The sequence below is a fragment of the Homarus americanus genome, unplaced genomic scaffold (genome assembly GCF_018991925.1).
Source record: "Homarus americanus isolate GMGI-L3 unplaced genomic scaffold, GMGI_Hamer_2.0 scaffold19117, whole genome shotgun sequence".
Taxonomy (NCBI): domain Eukaryota; kingdom Metazoa; phylum Arthropoda; class Malacostraca; order Decapoda; family Nephropidae; genus Homarus; species Homarus americanus.
This window is the reverse complement of record NW_024754704.1, coordinates 6,441,794-6,461,786: the sequence shown is the minus strand read 5'-3', so window position 1 is coordinate 6,461,786 and position 19,993 is coordinate 6,441,794. Positions and strand designations below refer to the sequence as shown.

The 19,993-nt window shown below is 37.1% G+C and overlaps 1 protein-coding gene across 3 annotated transcripts in view; it reads left to right on the top strand.

Moving 5' to 3' along the window:
• LOC121856015 (rac GTPase-activating protein 1-like) overlaps positions 1–19,122 on the top strand; it is a 147,771-nt gene extending 128,649 nt beyond the window's left edge. For all 3 annotated transcript variants that reach the window (XM_042351251.1, XM_042351250.1, XM_042351252.1), the window contains exon 14: positions 18,025–19,122. In XM_042351251.1, the coding sequence (XP_042207185.1) occupies positions 18,025–18,061 (37 nt within the window). In that variant the 3' untranslated portion in view covers positions 18,062–19,122. The remainder of the gene's footprint in view (positions 1–18,024) is intronic.
• The last annotated feature ends 871 nt before the right edge of the window (positions 19,123–19,993 follow it).

Below are 19,993 nucleotides of genomic sequence, written 5' to 3'. Positions count from 1 at the left end.
GTAAATAATACGCTTTAAAGGCAGCAATAGCACCTTGATCCGTGGGTTGGATGACAGAGGTAGTGTTAGGTGGAATGTACACTACCTTAACATCAGGGTGCATGTCGTCCAGGTGTGGTGGGTGTCCCGGAGCATTATCCAAAATCAGTAAAATCTTGAATGGAATCCTTTGTTGCAGACAATACTCCTTGGCTCGTGGAATGAAACAAGTCATGAACCAATCCTCAAACAGTACTAGGGTCATCCAGGCTTTCTTGTTACTGCGATAAAACACTGGCAGTGTGTGCTTGCTGACATGTTTAAAAGCCCTGGGGTTCTCTGAATGATAGATCATGAAGGGCTTTAGCTTGAAACCAGCAACATTCCCCCCCAACAGAAGTGTAATTCTGTCCTTGAATGCCTTGAATCCGGGCATTGTTTTTGCCTCTTTGTGGATGTATGTCCGCTCAGGCATGCGTTTCCACAATAATCCAGTCTCATCCACATTGAATATTTGCTCAGGCAAATAATTCCCTTCCACAATCACATCATCTAACTCCTCCTTAAAAGCTTCGGCAGCACCAACATCGGCACTAGCTGCCTCTCCACTCACCTTAACATTGTGTAGACTGTAGCATTTTTTAAATCTATCAAACCACCCATGACTTCCTGTAAAGGTTTGATCACATTCATCTCCTGCCTGCTCCTTCAGGCTTTGGAACAGGCTTCTTGCTTTAGCCTGTATGGTTAGAACGCTTAAGGGTACACGCTTCTGTATCTCGTCTTCTATCCATATCACCAATAATTTTTCCATATCGTGGATAGGACCTTGTCTTTTCTTTGATATTATAGTTCCCTTTATAGGTGTTGTTCCTTTCACTACTTCACGAATACGTTCCTTGTCCTTCAGAATAGTGGATATAGTCGAGTGTGAGAAACCTAGGTCGCGTGAGATCGTTGCTACTGTTTTTCCATTCTCATACTGTGTTATTATCTTCAGTTTCATCTCAAAAGTAATTGCCTGTCTCCTTTTCCTTGGAGTACCACCAGCACACTCACTTTTACGCTTTCCAGTCATTATAAAGTCAATTAAATACAATAATAACGAAAGTTCACAGCGCGATCAGTATAGGATACGATAGCCAAACACAAACAAAGCGCTCCACTGAGTGAGTGTACCCACGAGGCCACCCAAGACACCCCTCCCTCTCGCCCGGGACGGAAACGTTTCGGTATCGAAAATGCGCGCGTCATTTGAAAAAAATTTTGGTCACGACGGTCACAGTCGTATGTCCCGTACGGACGTACGGTCAAAGCAGGTCGTAAGTACTAATGGACGTAAGTCCACGTAGTAGTAAGTCGGGGTCTGGCTGTATTGTTCTTTAATTCAGAAACATTAATTAAAATATATATGAACAGTAAATAAGTGTTACTTTCATATTCTTATGTAGAGTAATGATGATATGTTTACACATGTGCTCACTTACATACATGATCTCTCTTTTTTTTTACCCTTAATTGTTAGCTACTTCCATTGTTCCATTTATTAACATTAATTAACATTACTTAAAACAACCATATTAATTTTACTACAGCTGCAACCAGGGTCTTATTTTCTTCAGTTTTATATGTAGAACCAATCTGTCACTGGTTTTGTAAACAACAAAAACAATGACGTCTTGTCTCGTGTTTTAATATTCTTCGTATTATTAATGAATTGTATTGTTCAATTTGCACACACAAACAAAAATTCAATCAAAAAGAAATTCAGAAACATTAATTAAAACATATATGAACAGTAAATAAGTGTTGCTTTCATATTCTTATGTAGAGTAATGATGATATGTTTACACATGTGCTCACTTACATACACGACCTCACTTTTTTTTACCCTTAATTGTTAGCTACTTCCATTGTTCCATTTATTAACATTAAATAACATTACTTAAAACAACCATATTAATTTTTCTACATTAATTTTAATACAGCTTCAATGGAGGATTTATTTTCTTCAGTTTTATAATTATGTAGAACCAATCAGTCTCTGGTTTTGCAAAAAACGAGTTGTTTTTTAACTTTTATTTTGTTTTTAAATAAAATTTTTTTGTTTTATATAGACGTTGATATACATGTTTACATTTGCTTACCTTCTACTGTTGGAAAATATTTCCCGTCATTGTCATACCGACAAAAACAAGAGAAAGAATGTAAACACTACAGCCCCTAAGATGTGGAGGTGACCAGCTGTATAAAATGAGTGCTGTATTAAAGATTTCACCTTCTTATACAGATTTTTTTTTTTAAATTGATGAAAATGACGACTGATAAGCAGTTCTAAGTGATGATATTCAAAGAGGTGTGTGTTCTTGTGCCAAAAAGGCTGTATATCAAGCAACGGCTACACTGGTGTAAGTAGTAGGCAGCTAATGTACCAAACAAGGAGGCACTACCATGTGGGAAGATATTCGAAGCATAATGTATTGTCAAGTGGTAGACCCTGCTGCTATGAAACCAAGTCCCAGGTTGATGATCTGACTTTCTACAGGGTCTCAATGGTTTCTCTTACTTTGACAACACAACATACATACAGGTATATTGTTTCTCACTCTTGATATTTTTTTTTAATTTTTGTATTTCTTTATTATTATTATTATTATTATTATTATTATTATTATTATTATTATTATTATTATTATTATTATTCCCTAGGCCCCAATGTGGGTCAGTGACCTGTGCCCAGGTGGGCTAAAACCCGTATTTTTTTTTTTTTTTCTTAGAATTTCATTTCCAAAATCATGGTGCGTCTTCCACGATGCAGCGTCTTCCAAGCCAAAAAATGCTGTATGCGCCATGGTGTGTGAAGTCGCCAAAAGAAAGAAAATAATTTTCGGGAAATTTAGCCTAGAACATGGTGTTTTCCTTTCAATGTTTGGGTCATTTGGTCTGAATTGTCTTCAAGTTCATACAAAAAACAACAATTTAAAACCTGAAAATATATCTGATTATCCGTAAATTTTCTTAAATTAATACTCTACCTATGATACTGTTCATGAAAAGTCTGGAACTGGACCTAAGGTAGCTGCTAGACAAAGTGTCTCACTGACAGCCTGACACTCGCCAAAAACCATGTACACATTCTCTAACCTAACCTGACATACCATAACATAACCAAACCAAACCTAACCCATAACCTATTGGTATAATTTCTTATTTAAATATTCCTCATGTTATAACTAAATTGAGTAGGCCCCCCGTTTAAACATTTATTGGCTTAAGAATGAAAAAGGAGTTTTATATGCCCCTATTAATCAAGTTAATTGCAATCCATATTTAACGCATATCATTTAATTTTGGCTAACCTTTAGAGCCTTTCATGTTATCATAAGCCATATACATAAGAAAATAGGGCTAGGCTATTGGATGCATATTAGAAAAACAAGGCGAAGTCTAGGCACGAATATTCACTTCACCTCATATTTGGCTTTCATTACTGAGGGATATTTATGGCTATACAACATTAATAAGGTCGATCTATAAGTTTACTCAGTCATAAAACCTATTTTTACCCTGAGTGTGAACAATATAAACCTTCTGTTTTGGTAAAAAATGCTTTATAATTTGAAGAAGACAAAAGATGCGTCTCTTCCAAACTGCGCCAAATACAAACACTCAAAGCCTCGTATTATTGCAACAAAAATTTTACGAAAAAGACAAACTGAAATACAGTAGAAGTCCAAAAATCCGGACTGCTTGGGGATTGGGTCGGTCCTTATTTTCGGATTCTCAGGCAGTACTTTTAAAATTGAAATTTAAGGAGGAATAAAGAAGAGATGAACAGGTACATTTTGATAGTTTATTCATTAGCAAATAAAGCATGCCTCATTTATCAGAACGAGCAGTTTTAAAGAAATATTAAGTCAACACTAGACAAAAATGTAAACAAACTGTCTAATACCATGACGAGTCTTGAAATTCCTAAGCCATCCATCACTAAATGTGCACTCTGATTCAATGTTAATTTGCTCCTTAAAAGACTTTGCTTTGGCAATAAGTATCGGCCCAGAAATTGCCATACCTTCTGATCGTTTTAACAAAAACCATTCGTGCAACACTTTATCAAGATTTTCTAATTTGGGCCAATGTAAACTTTTTCTTTCAGCAATTTTAATGTAAGGCTCAGAAGAAGCTGTGAATTCTAGAATTTTATTCTTTGCCTCTTTTATATCATAAATTGTAGACTTTCCAATGTATGTTTCCATTAGAACAGCATTGCTCACATTACATTCTAGTTTCTTAATTATTTCAAGTTTGTCACTCAATTTCAATGTGTTCTTCTTTCTCTTCACACAACGAAGTTTATCTACTTTAGGGGCCATTATTATGGGCTTGTACTCTGTACATGGAAAGAGTAGGACTCAAAATTACATACGTTGTCACAGTTTGATTGCTTGTTTTAAAGTGGCGATCGTGTGGTCGTTTGTTGTCGCTGTGCAGCTGTAGCATTCACGCATGCACACATACACACAAAAGATTTATAGTGCCTCAAATTTTACATTTCAGTTCAAGCTAATTACAAAACTAACAAAATTAGCTACCTATAATTTACAATTACTTTTATTATTAGAATTATGTAAATTAATTTTTTAAAGCAACTCCATTCATTCACATAACCCACAAAAGCCCGCTAAATTTAAAAAGTTTGAGTTTTCGAAAAGTCCGGATTCTCGGGTGGTCCGGATTCCTGGCATCTGGATTTTTGGACTTTTACTGTACTATATTTCAGTATGTTGATGTACAAAACATTTTCTTCATTATTCTATGATAAAACAAGTCTAACAAGCATTATTACAACATATATTATTATTATTATTTTTTATACAATCGGGAATTAGTCACAACTACATCCGGGTTGAGAGTGTTACAGAGCCTCAGGGGCTGGTGTAAGTTACGCGCTTTAACTTACGGATTTCGATGTCAAATATTTGTTTTGAGTATACCATCGGTGTTTTGAGTATACCGATCTGAGACTGTAAGTCCAGTTACGGGGTACACAAAGACATACAGTCCCATAAATGTTTTTGAGTACAGTCAGTTCTGCTATAACGCGATAGTTGTGTTCTTGTAAAACATCGTGTTATAGAAATTCACATAATAGAAATAACAGGGCTTATGGAGAAAATACGGTTAGGTGCAGATTACTATTCGAAATCGAAAAAAATTTAGTAGTTAGCTTAACACAAAGGACAGCACAGTCTAAATAAATGTTACATTCATATCTAATAATGAAATCATACAGTAAATGTAACACTTTACCTTGAAAAAATATGAATATAACTTGATGGGGGAGAAGGGTGATTTTGAGGTTGATAACATCGAGCTTCTCTTCAAGGGTTATAGCCTTTCTTTTACGATCATCACCGGGAATGCGATCACCAGAACGCTTCTTGGAGATATTCTTCTTTACCATATTCACAGTTAATACCACAAAATTGGAGAAATAGTAAGCAAAAATCGCATTACAGCAAACAAGCGTTCGCGTTATACAAATATCGTTCCTCTATTCATAAATCGCGTTGTCAAAACACGCGTTATAGCAGAACTCACTGTATCCGGCCCCAGTTGTCTAAGTGCAAATGTTGCCCAGTCGAGCCATCATGTATCAATTAATTTTAAAATAGAAATTATAATGTAAAATGTTATAAGACAGTGGTTTAGTAATGCTGTTAATGTGTGTGCTGTTTGTCTTCGAATGCCACCTCACAAACTCATCATCAACTTCTTCAAATCCTACTATGTGCTTGGCAAGCTCAAAACACACACACACACACGGGAATTAAGACAACAAGCATCCAGTGAGGGTTTCATTGTGTGACTGCATGGAGGCGAATTAAAATATCAGCTGTTGAGGAGCTTATCACTTGGCAACACTGGTGCATGTTACACTCCTTTCCACTCCATCTCCCTAATCACCCACACATTTTTGCTTTCTCACTCCATGTTTTAAAATGTTATGTAATGTAACATTGAAGGGATACAACTTTGCTCATTTATACTTATACGTATCACAATCTCCCTAAAACTACTTTAGGTTTTGTGTTTATTCGAGACATCTTCAGGTCATGAGGCCCACAAATCCCTCGCCCAAGAAAGGGTGACCTGACCTTCCATCAGAAAGCTAGTTATATGAGACCACTAATCCCCCACCCTACTTACACCTGACAGTGTGTCAGGTCAGGGCCCTCCCCAAAATGCAGTGATATCTCCGTTAGCCGGAACAATTGGTGCAGAGCACTTCCGGGGATGACAGATTTCTGGGAAACAAGACGACTCAAAGCCGGAAAAAAATTCCCTCATCCCCGGAATTTTCCGGGTAACTGAAAAATGTTCTCAGAAGTCCCAGAAATAGCCCATTGCTTCATCTCTCAAACCCGGAAAAAAAATCCCCCATCCCTGGAATTTTCCTGGTACCAGGAAAATTTTCTCTGAATTTTTCCGGAAAATCGTTCCCAAAGCCGGAACTTTCCGGAAAATTCCGGCTATCGGAGAGTTCCAGGTTTGAGGGATTCCGGCTTACAGAGATATTACTGTACTTGAGCTATTGTCTTTATTCAAGATATTTTCAGAAAATGCTCTTGATTTTCTATATCAAATTTTTTTTTTCCTAAACCCAGATAATTTTGTTTTCAGCTTTGGGAATGATATTACAGTCATGCGCCGGTTAACGTCCTAGATACGTTCTTGGAAACGTGACGTTAACCAAAATGGACGTTGTCCGATCATCACATAAACTTTGTATTTATACTTACTTGTATGTGGAATACTATACGTATACGTACATATACACTTTCACTCTTAAATCACTACTGTAATGTGATACAGGTGATTAATTTTTATCTCTTGTGCAAAATACATGACATTTATATTAAAATTATAAACTGTTTTACAAGGATTCCAGCAACGCCAGCAGATGGGGGAGAGAGAGGGGGCGTGGGGGGAGGGGAGGTAGTACGTTTGACAGTTGGCACAGGCCCAGGTCTAACTCATGTATATTTATCAGTTCTTAAGTGACTAAGCTTCTCTCTTATAAAAAGCCAGTGAAATGACCTGGGTGAATATAATTAACATTGCTGGGATTCTTGTAACATACTGATTAATTTGAATATAAACATGCTATAATTTGCACTAGACAAAACAATTTTAGTACAGTAATCAAGTACATGTGCACTCCAGCTTTGCACTAAGGTCATTTATTTCTATTATGTTTCTTTTAGTATGGTGTGTGCATGTAAATGGATGAAAATACATGAAGAAATCTATGTACATCTACCCAAAAATACAGTTGAAAATTTTTTTTATAAAATGTACTACAGTACTGCACACTAATGTACAAAAATTTTTATCTCTTGAGCAAAATATATGACGTTTATATTCAAATTATTGGCTGTCTTGCAAGGATTCCAGCAATGCAAATTATAATCTCCTAACTTTAGTCTGAGATATTATATAAGATAAAAACTGTAAGCCTAAAAGGCTGGGGGGAGTTGAGGTGATAAGTTTGAGCCGAAGGTCTCTGTGTGTTTATTTAACAGTCTTACTAAGCTTCTCTCATTTTAAAATGCCAGTGATATGACCTAGGAAAATAAAATTAACATAGCTGGGATTCTTGTAAGATACTGATTTATTTGAATATAAACATGTAATTCGCACTAGACATAACAATTTTAGTACTGTAATCAAATTAGTACATGTGCACCCCAGCTTTGCACTAAGGTCATTTATTTCTTTTACATTTCTTTTAGTATGGTGTGTGCATGTAAATGGATGAAAATAAATGAAGAAATTTATGTAAATATACCCAAAAATACAGTTGAAATTTTTTTTATAAAATGTACTACAGTATTGTACACTAATTACTACATTTTTTATATCTTGAGCAAAATATATGATGCTTATAGATTTTACGCCTGTCTGGGTCTTTAAGATGTCCAGGAGAGTTACTGAGCGTGAGGATGTTGCACAGGTGATTGGTTTATACAAGACTAATCATAAAGTTACTGAAATAGTTGAATTAACCGGTGTGTGCCGCAAAACAGTGTACTGATTCATCTCGGAGTTTGAAGCAAACAGCCAGGAAGAGTTGCCTACCCCTAAACCCAGGTCTGGGCGACCACAGCTTAGGTCTCCTAGAACCAGGAAGGTGATTGCTAGGCAAGTTAATGCTAACCCTAAGCTCACGGCCCGGGAATTAAAGCAAGCTAACCCCGGACTCCTTGGTCACGTCTCCTTAAGGTCGGTGCAGCAGCTACTTCATGACGATCTCGGTTATCGTGCCTACCCGACCACGCCGTAAGCCTCTGCTGACTGCTGCCCAGAAGGAGAAGAGGATCACTTTTGCAAAGAAGTACAGTGTCTGGTCCCTTCAGGAGTGGAGGAACGTCCTGTGGAGTGATGAAGCCATGTTTACAGTGAGTGGTTGTGGTCACGATAGGGTGTACTACCAGCCAGACTCTGACCCGCTCGATCCCAGGTACACCGTCAAGACGGTCAAGCATCCTGATTCAGTGATGGTATGGGGTTGTTTCACTTATTACGGTGTTGGTGAGTTGGTTGTGCTTGAAAAAAACATTAAAGTTAACCAGGGTGTGTACCTCGAGTTTCTCTGTGACGTTCTGCCTGACTCAGTTGGGAAAACACGCGCCAACGTGTTCATGCAGGACGGTGCTCCCTGCCACACAGCCAAGTTGGTAACTTAGTGGTTGGAGGGTTGCCAGGTTTCATATTTTAAGTACTGGCCTGGCAATTCCCCCGACATCAACCATATTGAGAACCTTTGGGGGCTCATGAAACGTCGCCTACGTGACCTCGACAGCTCGTCTGTCCCCAAGCTCACCACAGCAATTAAGCAACTGTGGGCCAATTTCACCCCACAGCACCTGCAAAACCTTGCAGACAGTGTTCCACAACGACTGAAAGAGGTGCTGGGAAACACAACAAAATACTAAGAGGGGTGGGTGAGTGTTATTTTCATTTTTTTATTGCCTTACCATGATTTTTTTTTTTTTTTCCACGGTGTGCCTTAACTTTCCGCGTAGACTGTATACACACAGTCATAGGCTTGTGTGCCGTGGGTTCGAATCCTGGCGGGTTGAGGTGTTGATTGTATGTAGAAGTCCGCGTGCTTTATTGGGCTAATGAAATATATATGGATCCTCGTGTTTCGAAGCCGGATTTGGTAAAACGTTACTCTGACCACCTAAGTGATACGGGTGGTCCCCATTAGAGGTTCACGGCGCCATAAGCTCGTTGAACAGGCTTTGTGTGAAATATAACAAAGTCTAGGACTGCTTTTAGTATCCTGGTGGTCCAGCGGTTAGCGTTCCCCGGTCACAGTCATAGGCTTGTGTGCCGTGGGTTCGAATCCTGGCGGGTTGAGGTGTTGATTGTATGTAGAAGTCCGCGTGCTTTATTGGGCTAATGAAATATATATGGATCCTCGTATTTATGGTGCATTAGAGTACTGGTCACTTCAGACACAAAGACGGGCTATAAATAGCCTTCTTTATCTCCCCTCCATCTCACCCTGAGCCAGAGGGAAGGGTCATGGTAAATAACATTTGCTTGCTTATTTTCCATTTACTTGAAATAGATTTACCGAATTATTTGTTTATTTATTTAAGTCATTTACTGAATATTCTATGTAAAAAATAAATTTTAAATTAATTATTTATAGGAGATAAATATTATGATCAGTAAATATATGGTATTACTGGCCACTTCAGACACAAAGACGGGATAAAAATAGCCCATCTCCCCCTCTTCTTACAGCTGCCAATGGGAAGCGTCTTGGTAATTAAATTTGATGTTTATTTTCATTGTCTAATTTATCATGTATCAAAGTAATATTACTAAAAATTGTGTAGGTAGTAGGCAGCTACCAAACAGGTAGATACTACCGCCTGGGAAGATATTGGAAGCATAATGTGTTGTCTAATGGTAGACCCTGCTGCCATATGGCATCACGAAAATTGTGACCAAGTCCCAGATTCAGCGCTGACCTGACTTTCTGCCTCATTTACACACAATTGCAGTTTGAATTGTTCCTCTAACTTTGACAACACAACATACATACAGTATATTATTTCTCACTTTTGATCTTTTTTTTACTTTTTGTATTTATTTATGGTTAGTTACTTTAAATAAGGCCAATTCACTTCAAGTAATGGCATCAAATGTTACCAGCTGGTGTAGTGTAAACACTAGTGACGTCACTTAAGCGTCTGTATTTAACTGTCAGTAGTTTCAAGAATTAATGCAGTCATTTACTGAATATTCCTTGTAAAAAAATAAATTTTAAGTACAGTGAGTTCTGCTATAACGCGTGTTTTGATAACGCGAATTTGCTCTAACGCGATTTATGAATTCAGAACAATATTTGTATAACGCGATCGCTTGTTTGCTATAACGCGATATTTGCTTACTATTTCTCCAATTTTGTGGTATTAACTGTGAATATGGTAAAGAAGAATATCTCCAAAAAGCATTCTGATGATAGAATTCCCGGTGATTATCGTAAAAGAAAGGATATAACACTTGAAGAGAAGCTTGATGTTATCAACCTCAAAATCACCCTTCTCCCCCATCAAGTTACATACATATTTTTTCAAGGTAAAGTGTTAAATTTACTGTATGATTTCATTATTAGATATGAATGTAACATTTATTTAGACTGTGCTATCCTTTGTGTTAGGCTAACTACTAAATTTTTTCGATTTCGAGTAATCTGCACCTAACCCTATTTTCTCCATAAGCCCTGTTATTTCTATTACGCGATTTTCTATAACACGATATTTTACAAGAACACAATTATCGCGTTATAGCAGAACTACCTGTATTATTATCAGTAAATATACCGATATGCATTACTGACCACCTCCACGGCTAAAAATAGCCCAATCTCGCGGTCACTTTCCCTTTCTTGTCTCCTCACTGGCAAATGGGGGGGGGGCGTGGGGAGGGGTGTGTGATGATAGCTGTGTTTATTACAGGGGTATAATTCTCTTTTACGGTATGTTAGACAGGTTTATAATACATTTTTATTATTTTAATATACCGGTAATCTTAATTTGAATCCAGCTTGCCAAACGTAAGTTTCAGTATAAAATAATTAGTGGTAAGACCTTGTGAGTGGCTTACGATGTTTCCATCACCACTCTTGACACACTAAACCACAATATTTAAGAGGTAAGAATTTTATACTTGGTGGTTTAGACGACCCCCTAACTTTGGGCAGATTTTTTTAATGTTCAAATTCCGTCTTAAAAGCCGAGATATACGGTAGGCATGGCTAGGTTTATTACAAAGTGATGAAAAGGGTTCGCTTAATACTGTAGTCCACAAAACATGTAGCTATGCTTTTTTTATTTGGTCCCCCATCATACGAGTCCGTTTTCTCTCTTAATCTTAGAGTGCACCAGAAACTTTACTATTTTCAGTAATGCCACAGAATTTGAAATTGCAACCCCAATTGCAACTAGGGTTGCAATTGTTGAGGCAACTAGATATGTCTGATTACAGCAAATGTGTTATTGTCAATTTGTAGGTGAAAGATTTTATCCTCAATAGATGTAGGTTAACATTTCACCTGTAGGCAAATGCTTAAAAAAAGCCTAAGTAAGGAAGCATATTCCTTTAACACATGATATCTGACCAGTATGGGGAGGATCATCATGTCTCTGTCAGGGGGTCGTGGAGTGGTGGTCCAGCAGGCGTCACAGGTTTTTTGGGGGGGGGGGCACGGACGTATATGCGATCGGACGTTGTTCGGTCGGACGTTAACCGGCCCATGACTGTATATAATGTTATGGTAATTATCATAAACACACATAGGCATGGCTAGGTTTATTACAAAGTGATGAAAAGGATATGCTCAATACTGTATAGTGGGTAGTCCACAAAACATGTAGCTATGTCTCTCTTTATTTGAGTGCCCCGTCAAAGAAGTTCGTTTTCTCTCACTTCAGGACGCCTGAGTCGTCCGTTTTCTCTTCATCTTAGAGTGCAGTACACCAGAGACTTATTTATTCCTTAGTAATGACACAGAATTTGAAATTGCAACTGGGGTTGCAATTGTTGAGGCAACTTAGATATGTCTGATTACAGTTGGAATATTCAAGATCCATTGTGATGAGTGATGTTTAAAGCTTCAACTGTCTTTATGGTTGGTAAAACTTGTCAAGTCTGTCAGTCTGAGTGACATGTGTGAGGCCTTGTGTTTGTACAACCGCTAAATATATAAATATATAATGTTATGGTAATTATCAGAAACACACATAGACATGACTAGGTTTATTACAAAGTGATGAAAAATATACCATCAATACTGTACAGTGGGTAGTCCACAAAACATGTAGCCATGTCTCTTTATTTGAGTGCCCCGTCATAGGAGTCCGTTTTTTCTCACTTCAGGACTACTGAGTCATCCAGATATTTCTTTATTCCGTAGTAATGACACAGAATTTGAAATTGCAACCCCAATTGCAGCTGGAGTTGCAATTGTTGAGGTAACTAGATATGTCTGATTACAGCATATGTTTATTGTCAATTTGTGGGTGAAAGATTTTATCTTCAATAGATGTAGGTTAACATTACACCTGCAGGCAAATATTTAAAAAAAACCTAATAAAGAAAGCATATTCCTTGAACACATAATATCTGACCAGTATGGGGAGGATCATCGTGTCTCCGTCAGGTTGTCGTGGAGTGGTGGTCCAGCAGGCGTCACGGATTTTTTGGGGAGGAGGGGGGCACGGATGTATATGCGATCGTACGTTAACCTGCACATGACTGTGTGTGTGTATATATATATATATATATATATATATATATATATATATATATATATATATATATATATATATATATATATATATATATATATATATATATATATATATATATATATATATATATACAGTGATCCCTCGGTTAACGAACTCAATCCGTTCCAGAAGGTGTTCGTTAACCGAAACCATTGTTTCAATGGGTTTTTGGGTAATTGGTTCCTGGATGATGATGATGATGCATTTGAAGTGGGAGGTGGAGGAGGAGAAGGAGAAGAGAAGGAAGTGGAGGTGGAGGAGAAGCATTTTACTGCTTCTTGGAAGGTGAGTCACCTTCCATGAAAATGTCAGGAACCTCTGGACTGACAGATTCTCCACCATGAACATCCTCTCTCCTTCTTGAAGTGGAAGGCTGAGGGATAGCATCTTGTTCCCTCTGCCTTTTACTGAAGAAAGTGTCAATTGTGGTCTGTGGGGCATCTGTCCTCCTCACCATTAACTTATGTTTAAAGAAGGAGACCACTGAGTCCTCAACATGACACAAAGTTAGTTCAGTTTTTTCCACTTCTGGGTACTTTGAAGCCAGTTCCCTGAACTTCTCCCAGTAGTAAATCACATCTTTCAACTGTTTAGCTGACATATGGTCATCACTTTCAATTTCCTCCTCACCACTGTCAGCCTCTACCTGTAACATCTCATCCAGTTGCTTCAAGTCATCAGGAGTAAGTTCCTCCTCATGAGACATCACAAGCTCTTCCACATCCTCCTCCTCCACTTCAAGGCCCAATGACTGACCAATGGACACAATCTCCTTGTCCAACTCTGTTTCTTCCTCAAATCCCTCAAAATCATGGACTACTGATGGCCACAGTGCTTTCCATGAAGAATTGAGGGATCTACTGGAGACTTCTTGCCATGATGACACAATCAATTTTACAGCCTCCAGGATGTTCAATTGTGTCTTCCAGAACTGTTTCAGTGTTAGTTCAGGATCATTGGAAGTTGCCTGATGACACCTAAACATTTTCTTCATGTACAACTTCTTGAAGTTGCTGATTACATTGTGGTCCATTGGCTGTATTATTGATGTAGTGTTTGGAGGGAAAAACAACACTTTCACAAAGTCAAATTGATACTCCAAATTGCTGGCAAGGTCAGGGTCATGACCAGGAGCATTATCCATGAGGAGAAGAACCTTTAAAGGGAGTATATTGGTGGTTAGGTAGCTCTTGACAGAAGGGCAAAACACATCAACAGCCCATTCATTAAAGAGCTGTCTTGTCACCCATGCCTTACGGTTGGACTTCCAATAAACTCCAAGCTTTGTTCTTACCACTTTCTGTTGCTTGAACACCCTGGAGTTTTCAGAGTGGTAGACAAGCATAGGCTTCAGTCGGAAATCCCCTGAAGCATTGGCACCAAGCAATAGAGTGAGACGGTCTTTCATGGATTTATGCCCAGGTAAAGAGGCTTCATCTTTGGTGATGAATGTTCTTTTGGGCATCTTTTTCCAGAACAGCCCAGTTTTGTCCACATTGAACACTTGCTGTGGAAGATAATTTTCTTCTTCCATCAGTTTTTTAAATTGAACTAAAAACTTTGCTGCCCCTTCTTTATCAGTACAAGCAGCTTCACCATGCCTAACAACACTTAAAATGTCACTTCTTTTCTTAAATTTTTCGAACCAGCCTTTGCTGGCCCGAAAATCTTCAAATTCTGTGCCTGATGAACCAGGTTGATCTGCCTTTAAATGTTCATGAATCTCCCTGGCTCTTTCATAAATGAATTCACCAGAAACTGAATCACCTTTCATCTGTTTTTCCCTAATCCAGATGATAAGTAACCTCTCAGTTTCTGCGATTAGGGATCTGCTTTTAAACACTCTTGTAGATTTGTCTCTCACTTTCACTTCTTTAAATTTGTCTTTCTGTGCAAGAATTGTCGACACAGTTGATGCCGACATGCCATATTCTTTGCTAAGCATATTTGATTTAATGCCTTGTTCATGTTTTTTTATGATTTCCTGCTTGGTTTGGATTGAAATAGATTTCCTTGATCTCTTAGGCCCCATGCTGGATTCAAACACTGTCAACACGTGTATTTCAAAGTTAAACTAGCTGTAAATAAAGAATATTTTCTTTAAAATAACACTGCACTGTGCTATATATTGTCAATATGTAAAATAAATTTCAAAATGACCAATAATTTGCTTGGAAAAACAGAAAAAAAGCATTTAGTTGAAGAGAGTCTCAAGCAAGATGTTACCTCCACTGAAAACAGAGAGACTAACGCCTGTCTGGTGTGTTAACAGGCTGGATGGCATGCCAGAAACTAGTTTATTTACCTTTAATTATGTTCAATAATTGTTAAAATGACTAAAAAATTGAATATTAAACTTTTAAAATTATTGAATAGTATAAACTTCTTGATATTTACTACAATAGTAAGGAATTTAAGCCCTAGAACCGATTAATGTATTGGCGGACTGATACTAAAGCTGGTTACCCGGTCAGTGCAAGCGAAAACATGTTGAGGTCGGTTCGTAAGAATTTCGTTAACCGAATTTTTGTTCGTTAACCGAATTGAAAATCCTTATGGAAGGCAGTTTGTTAACCGAAATTTCGTTAACCGAGGCGTTCGTTAACCGAGGGATCACTGTATATATATTTCATGTAGATCCACAATGAAAATGTGGACAAGATAAATCTTGATAAAATCACAGTGGCCCAAGGTTAAAAATGCTTTGAAAACCTTTGATCTAGATGTATGAAAGTTATTTTGTGGGTCCCTTATTTTTTACCTGACCTGACTAGTCACGTCACCCCCCTTCTCTTAAGCTCCTCTACGTGTGTGTTGGTATAGGGATTAGTGGATGACATCATTATGACCTGACCTCGTGTTTTAGAAGGTCACCCTGTATATTTAAGCCTCTCTCTGTCCATGTAATCCAGTTGCCTCTGAAGATGTCTTGACTAAAGACGAAAGCGAAGGTGCTCCGTTGTTTCCCTTTTCCCGTGTGATTTTATCAATATATATATATATGTATATATATATATATATATATATATATATATATATATATATATATATATATATATATATATATATATATATATATATATATATATATATATATATATATATATATATACACACACACACACACACACACACACACACACACATACTTTATCACACAAGTTGCAAGGGTTGCTACGGTTACTCCCCCGCACGTGCACACACACTACACTCCTCCTCCTCCTCCCCCCTTACCTACTCTTACATTCCTAGCCTCCTTCATCTAATATATAGAAAGAACAGAATATGATTGCTTGTAAGTAGAAAAGGAAATAATAGAATTATAGAATAAAGCAGAGCAAGTAAATAAATACTATAAATAGAAAATAAAGGGAGAAATAAACCTCAGTTGGTTACTGTTCTTGTGATTTTGTTGATTTGTATCTAATACTGTGCGTCCGTAGTGTTGTGGTGAATGTGGTCTCCCTTGCACATTTCAAGTGCATTGTAGTATCCATTCTGTGATTGGCTGAAGGGACTGTAATGGGGGGATTTAGAGGTAGGAAGTATAGATAGAATATTTAGTTGTAGGAATGTAAAATGAGGAAGTTTGGTAGCATGGCCAGTTATTTATTTAACTGTATATGCGTTCTTAGGGGACATCTTTCTAAACACCACTTCAAATCAACTATTTATTAATTATTCAATGACACAGGCACATTAATAGAACATTATATTTACGTTACTAGACACCGACTCTTGGACACAAACATAAAATGGATACACTTCCCACCGTAAGTAACTCGCCCTATGGATAGCTCTGACAAAGACTCACGTGACCTGAGGGAGGCCCAGCTGGTGCTGCTGGACTATGTCTCCTATGGGAGACCTTGCTAGCTGGAGACGCGGTGTTGGGGAGGGAAGTCTCCCTCCTCACCTCGACTCGTGACGAGCGTAACTCCGTCTTCCGTCGATAGTGTTGTGAAAGTCGTCTGAATATGAATGAATGACCTGTGGAAGAGGCTTCAGGGCCTTTATATTGTAGGAGAGCTGGCAGATGACCTCTTCCAATTAACACTAAGCTGGGTGTGTCTTCGCAAGGTGAGGTTGTAGGTCATATCACCCGGTTAACTCAAGTACTCTGTGGCTGGGGTCAGGTCTCCTGGGTCACTGTAGGGTATATCAACTTATAGGTGTACCCCTGCTCATCTACTTACTGTTATATGTGTTGTATTTTTTTGGGCTGTAAGCTGTGGTCTGATAAACAATCATTACAGGACCATAAAATATTTGTAACTTCCACTGATTGGTTGACTGATGTCAGCTGATGCAGCAGAATACCTTAAGTCTTTGTCAAGACTGTCTTGACGATGACAATCATAAATTCCGTTTCAGCACATGAACTTAAGTTTACACTCAGCCCTCACCTAAGATTTTTAGTCGAGTGAGCTATCGCAGCAGTCTTAATCAGACATTAGTACATCCATGCCCAGTGTGTCAAGTGGTTTTAGTCTAATGTAGCATTATAATTGTCTATGAAGCATTTGGACTACCACAGTACCACTTTGCATCCTGATATTCATGTAAACAAAGTGGGTGGTGGTGCTAGCACCTGTATAGGAAAGTGGTGTTACTTCACCTGTTATACTTTATTTTTGGGGAAAGACATAATTCTTCTAGATATTTTTTGTTAGGCGGCTGTATAACTAGGGCAGCTGTCCTTAAATATTACCATCTTAGTTGTAATTACATGTAGTGGGTTAATCACCCTAAGATAACCTTCAGGGTGAAATTTTTATATTGGGGATGGGGGGGGGGTAAGTGCTTCTGTACTGGAATTTTTGCTATCTTAGACTGTTCTGTTCAATGATTAGACCTGTATTACAATGTATACTACTAGTGCTGTACAGTACAGTATTTGTATTATGCTTGTTCGAAGAGTGTGGAACAAATAAATCTTGTAATGTTTTTAAATTAAACCTTAGGGTCTGTAGAATTATTGTTATGATTATGTTCATGGCTTTCTTCAGCAGTTGTGCACTAACAGATTTCATAATCACTCAATCTTCGTACAGGTACAGTACTTGAAAATGTGATTTCATTACAACTCATGCACCACTTTTTGTAGTGGATATTTTCACCATTGAAAAAAGGTGATTTTTAAAATAAAATATTTATATCTTCTCAGGGACACTCCAAAGACCCGCTACCACTTCCGGAAGTAAGATTCCTGCTGTATTGGAGAGTGGCTGGAATGAAGAGTACAGACAAACTCCTTATTATTTACTCTTATCCAATTTCTTTTAATACTGTTACATTCCTTTATACTATACTAGTAAATGCTATGCTCTCCTGCTTACTATATGTTCATTCTTCTCTCATCTGCATCCTCTACCCCATCTTTTCATTATATTGTAAGTCTTCCCTTCCCTCTATCCCTTAACTATGCTACCGTACACTTAATCAATCTCATTTTCCACTATATCCAAATTTCCATTTCACAAGAAAACTTGGGAGCAGTATATCTGTCAATATTGGTTCACCATGGATTTTTTTATTAAATGTATTGTTCCTTTCCTTGAATTTGTCAGAAATTTGGGTGTGTATTTGAACTAAATTTTGAGTTTCAGAAAACTTATGAATTTGTTGGTATTAAATTTCAGTTACAACTGTTAAGAGATTTTTATCAGACAAAATCTTGTGATTTTTGTACTTTTATTGGATATTTGCATTGTTGATTACTGTAGTTTTTGTGAAAAGACTTGACAAATTGGCTATTATAGGTACTCTTATCAGTCTCTTGCAGAGTAACTAGAATCATTTATTCATATCCATCAAGAATTCCCACATCTCCATTTCAAACTGAATTGCTGTAACTTGGTCCCCTGTTAAAGCTAGAAAAGTCTCATGAGCAAAACTATTTGGTCAGGCATTTATTACTGTTTACTAGGTTGAATATAGTCAGCACAGTAACTATAATCCCCATTATCTTGTCAGATATAGAGCTATATGTGTAAGATATTCTGTGGCCTAATCTTTACCAACGCAATGTTTCAATTGTACTATTGCCTCATCTGAAGCAGCTAGAAGTAAATGCATACTTGAAAAGCAACTAAAAGCTTTAATTTTTTGAAGGTATATAATCCTATTGATCATGCAGTAAATAAATTTTGTTTTTCAAAATAACTTACTGTTGTAGTTGTTATAGGAAATGGTGCTTTGAGATATACAGTACAGGTTGACAAATCCTTGGGGCCAGAGGCATTTCGGAATTTTTCGGTTTTCAGAATGGTTAGTTTTTTTTTTTTTTTTTACACACACATGTATTAGCCCACCAGGGCATAAGTTACTGGCCCACATTGGGGCCTGGGGGGCGAAAATATAATAAAAAAAATAATAATAATTCATAGATCTAGGTCATGTTTCTCACTTTTGATCTTTTTTTTATTCTTGTATTTCTTTATTATTATTATTATTTTATTATTACAGTATTAGTGTTATTATTATTATTATTATTATTATTAATTTTATTATTACTGTATTATTGTTTATTACATTTTGCCCCCAGGTCCTGATGTGGGTCAGTGATCTATGTTAATCCCTGTTATATATATATATATATATATATATATATATATATATATATATATATATATATATATATATATATATATATATATATATATATATATATATATATATATATATATATATATATATATATATATATATATATATATATATATATATATATATATATATATATATATATATATATTATTTTTTTTTTTTTTTTTCGGATAAAGGGTTGTCAACCTGTACCTGTATATGCAATTAATAGAAATACTGATTCTTGGGAATGGGTGTGGTCCTTTACCTATGCTGGGTGCTTTTGGAAATATGGGTTATGTTTGTTCCTTTCTTGCCACCTTCCCCCCTCCTTCTGGTCAACACTCAGATAACATGTTGACACCAGCCAGCTTGTCTTGATTACTGTGTTTCATGCCGTAATATTTTCAGTATGTTCCAAAATATGATCAATGGATTGCCCAGCATCATGTAGTGCAAAACATATGAGTTACTCTGATAGTAAACAAGAAATTAGAACCATTACATAAGCAGTGGAGCAGTGATGATGTGCTTTTATAAATATCCAG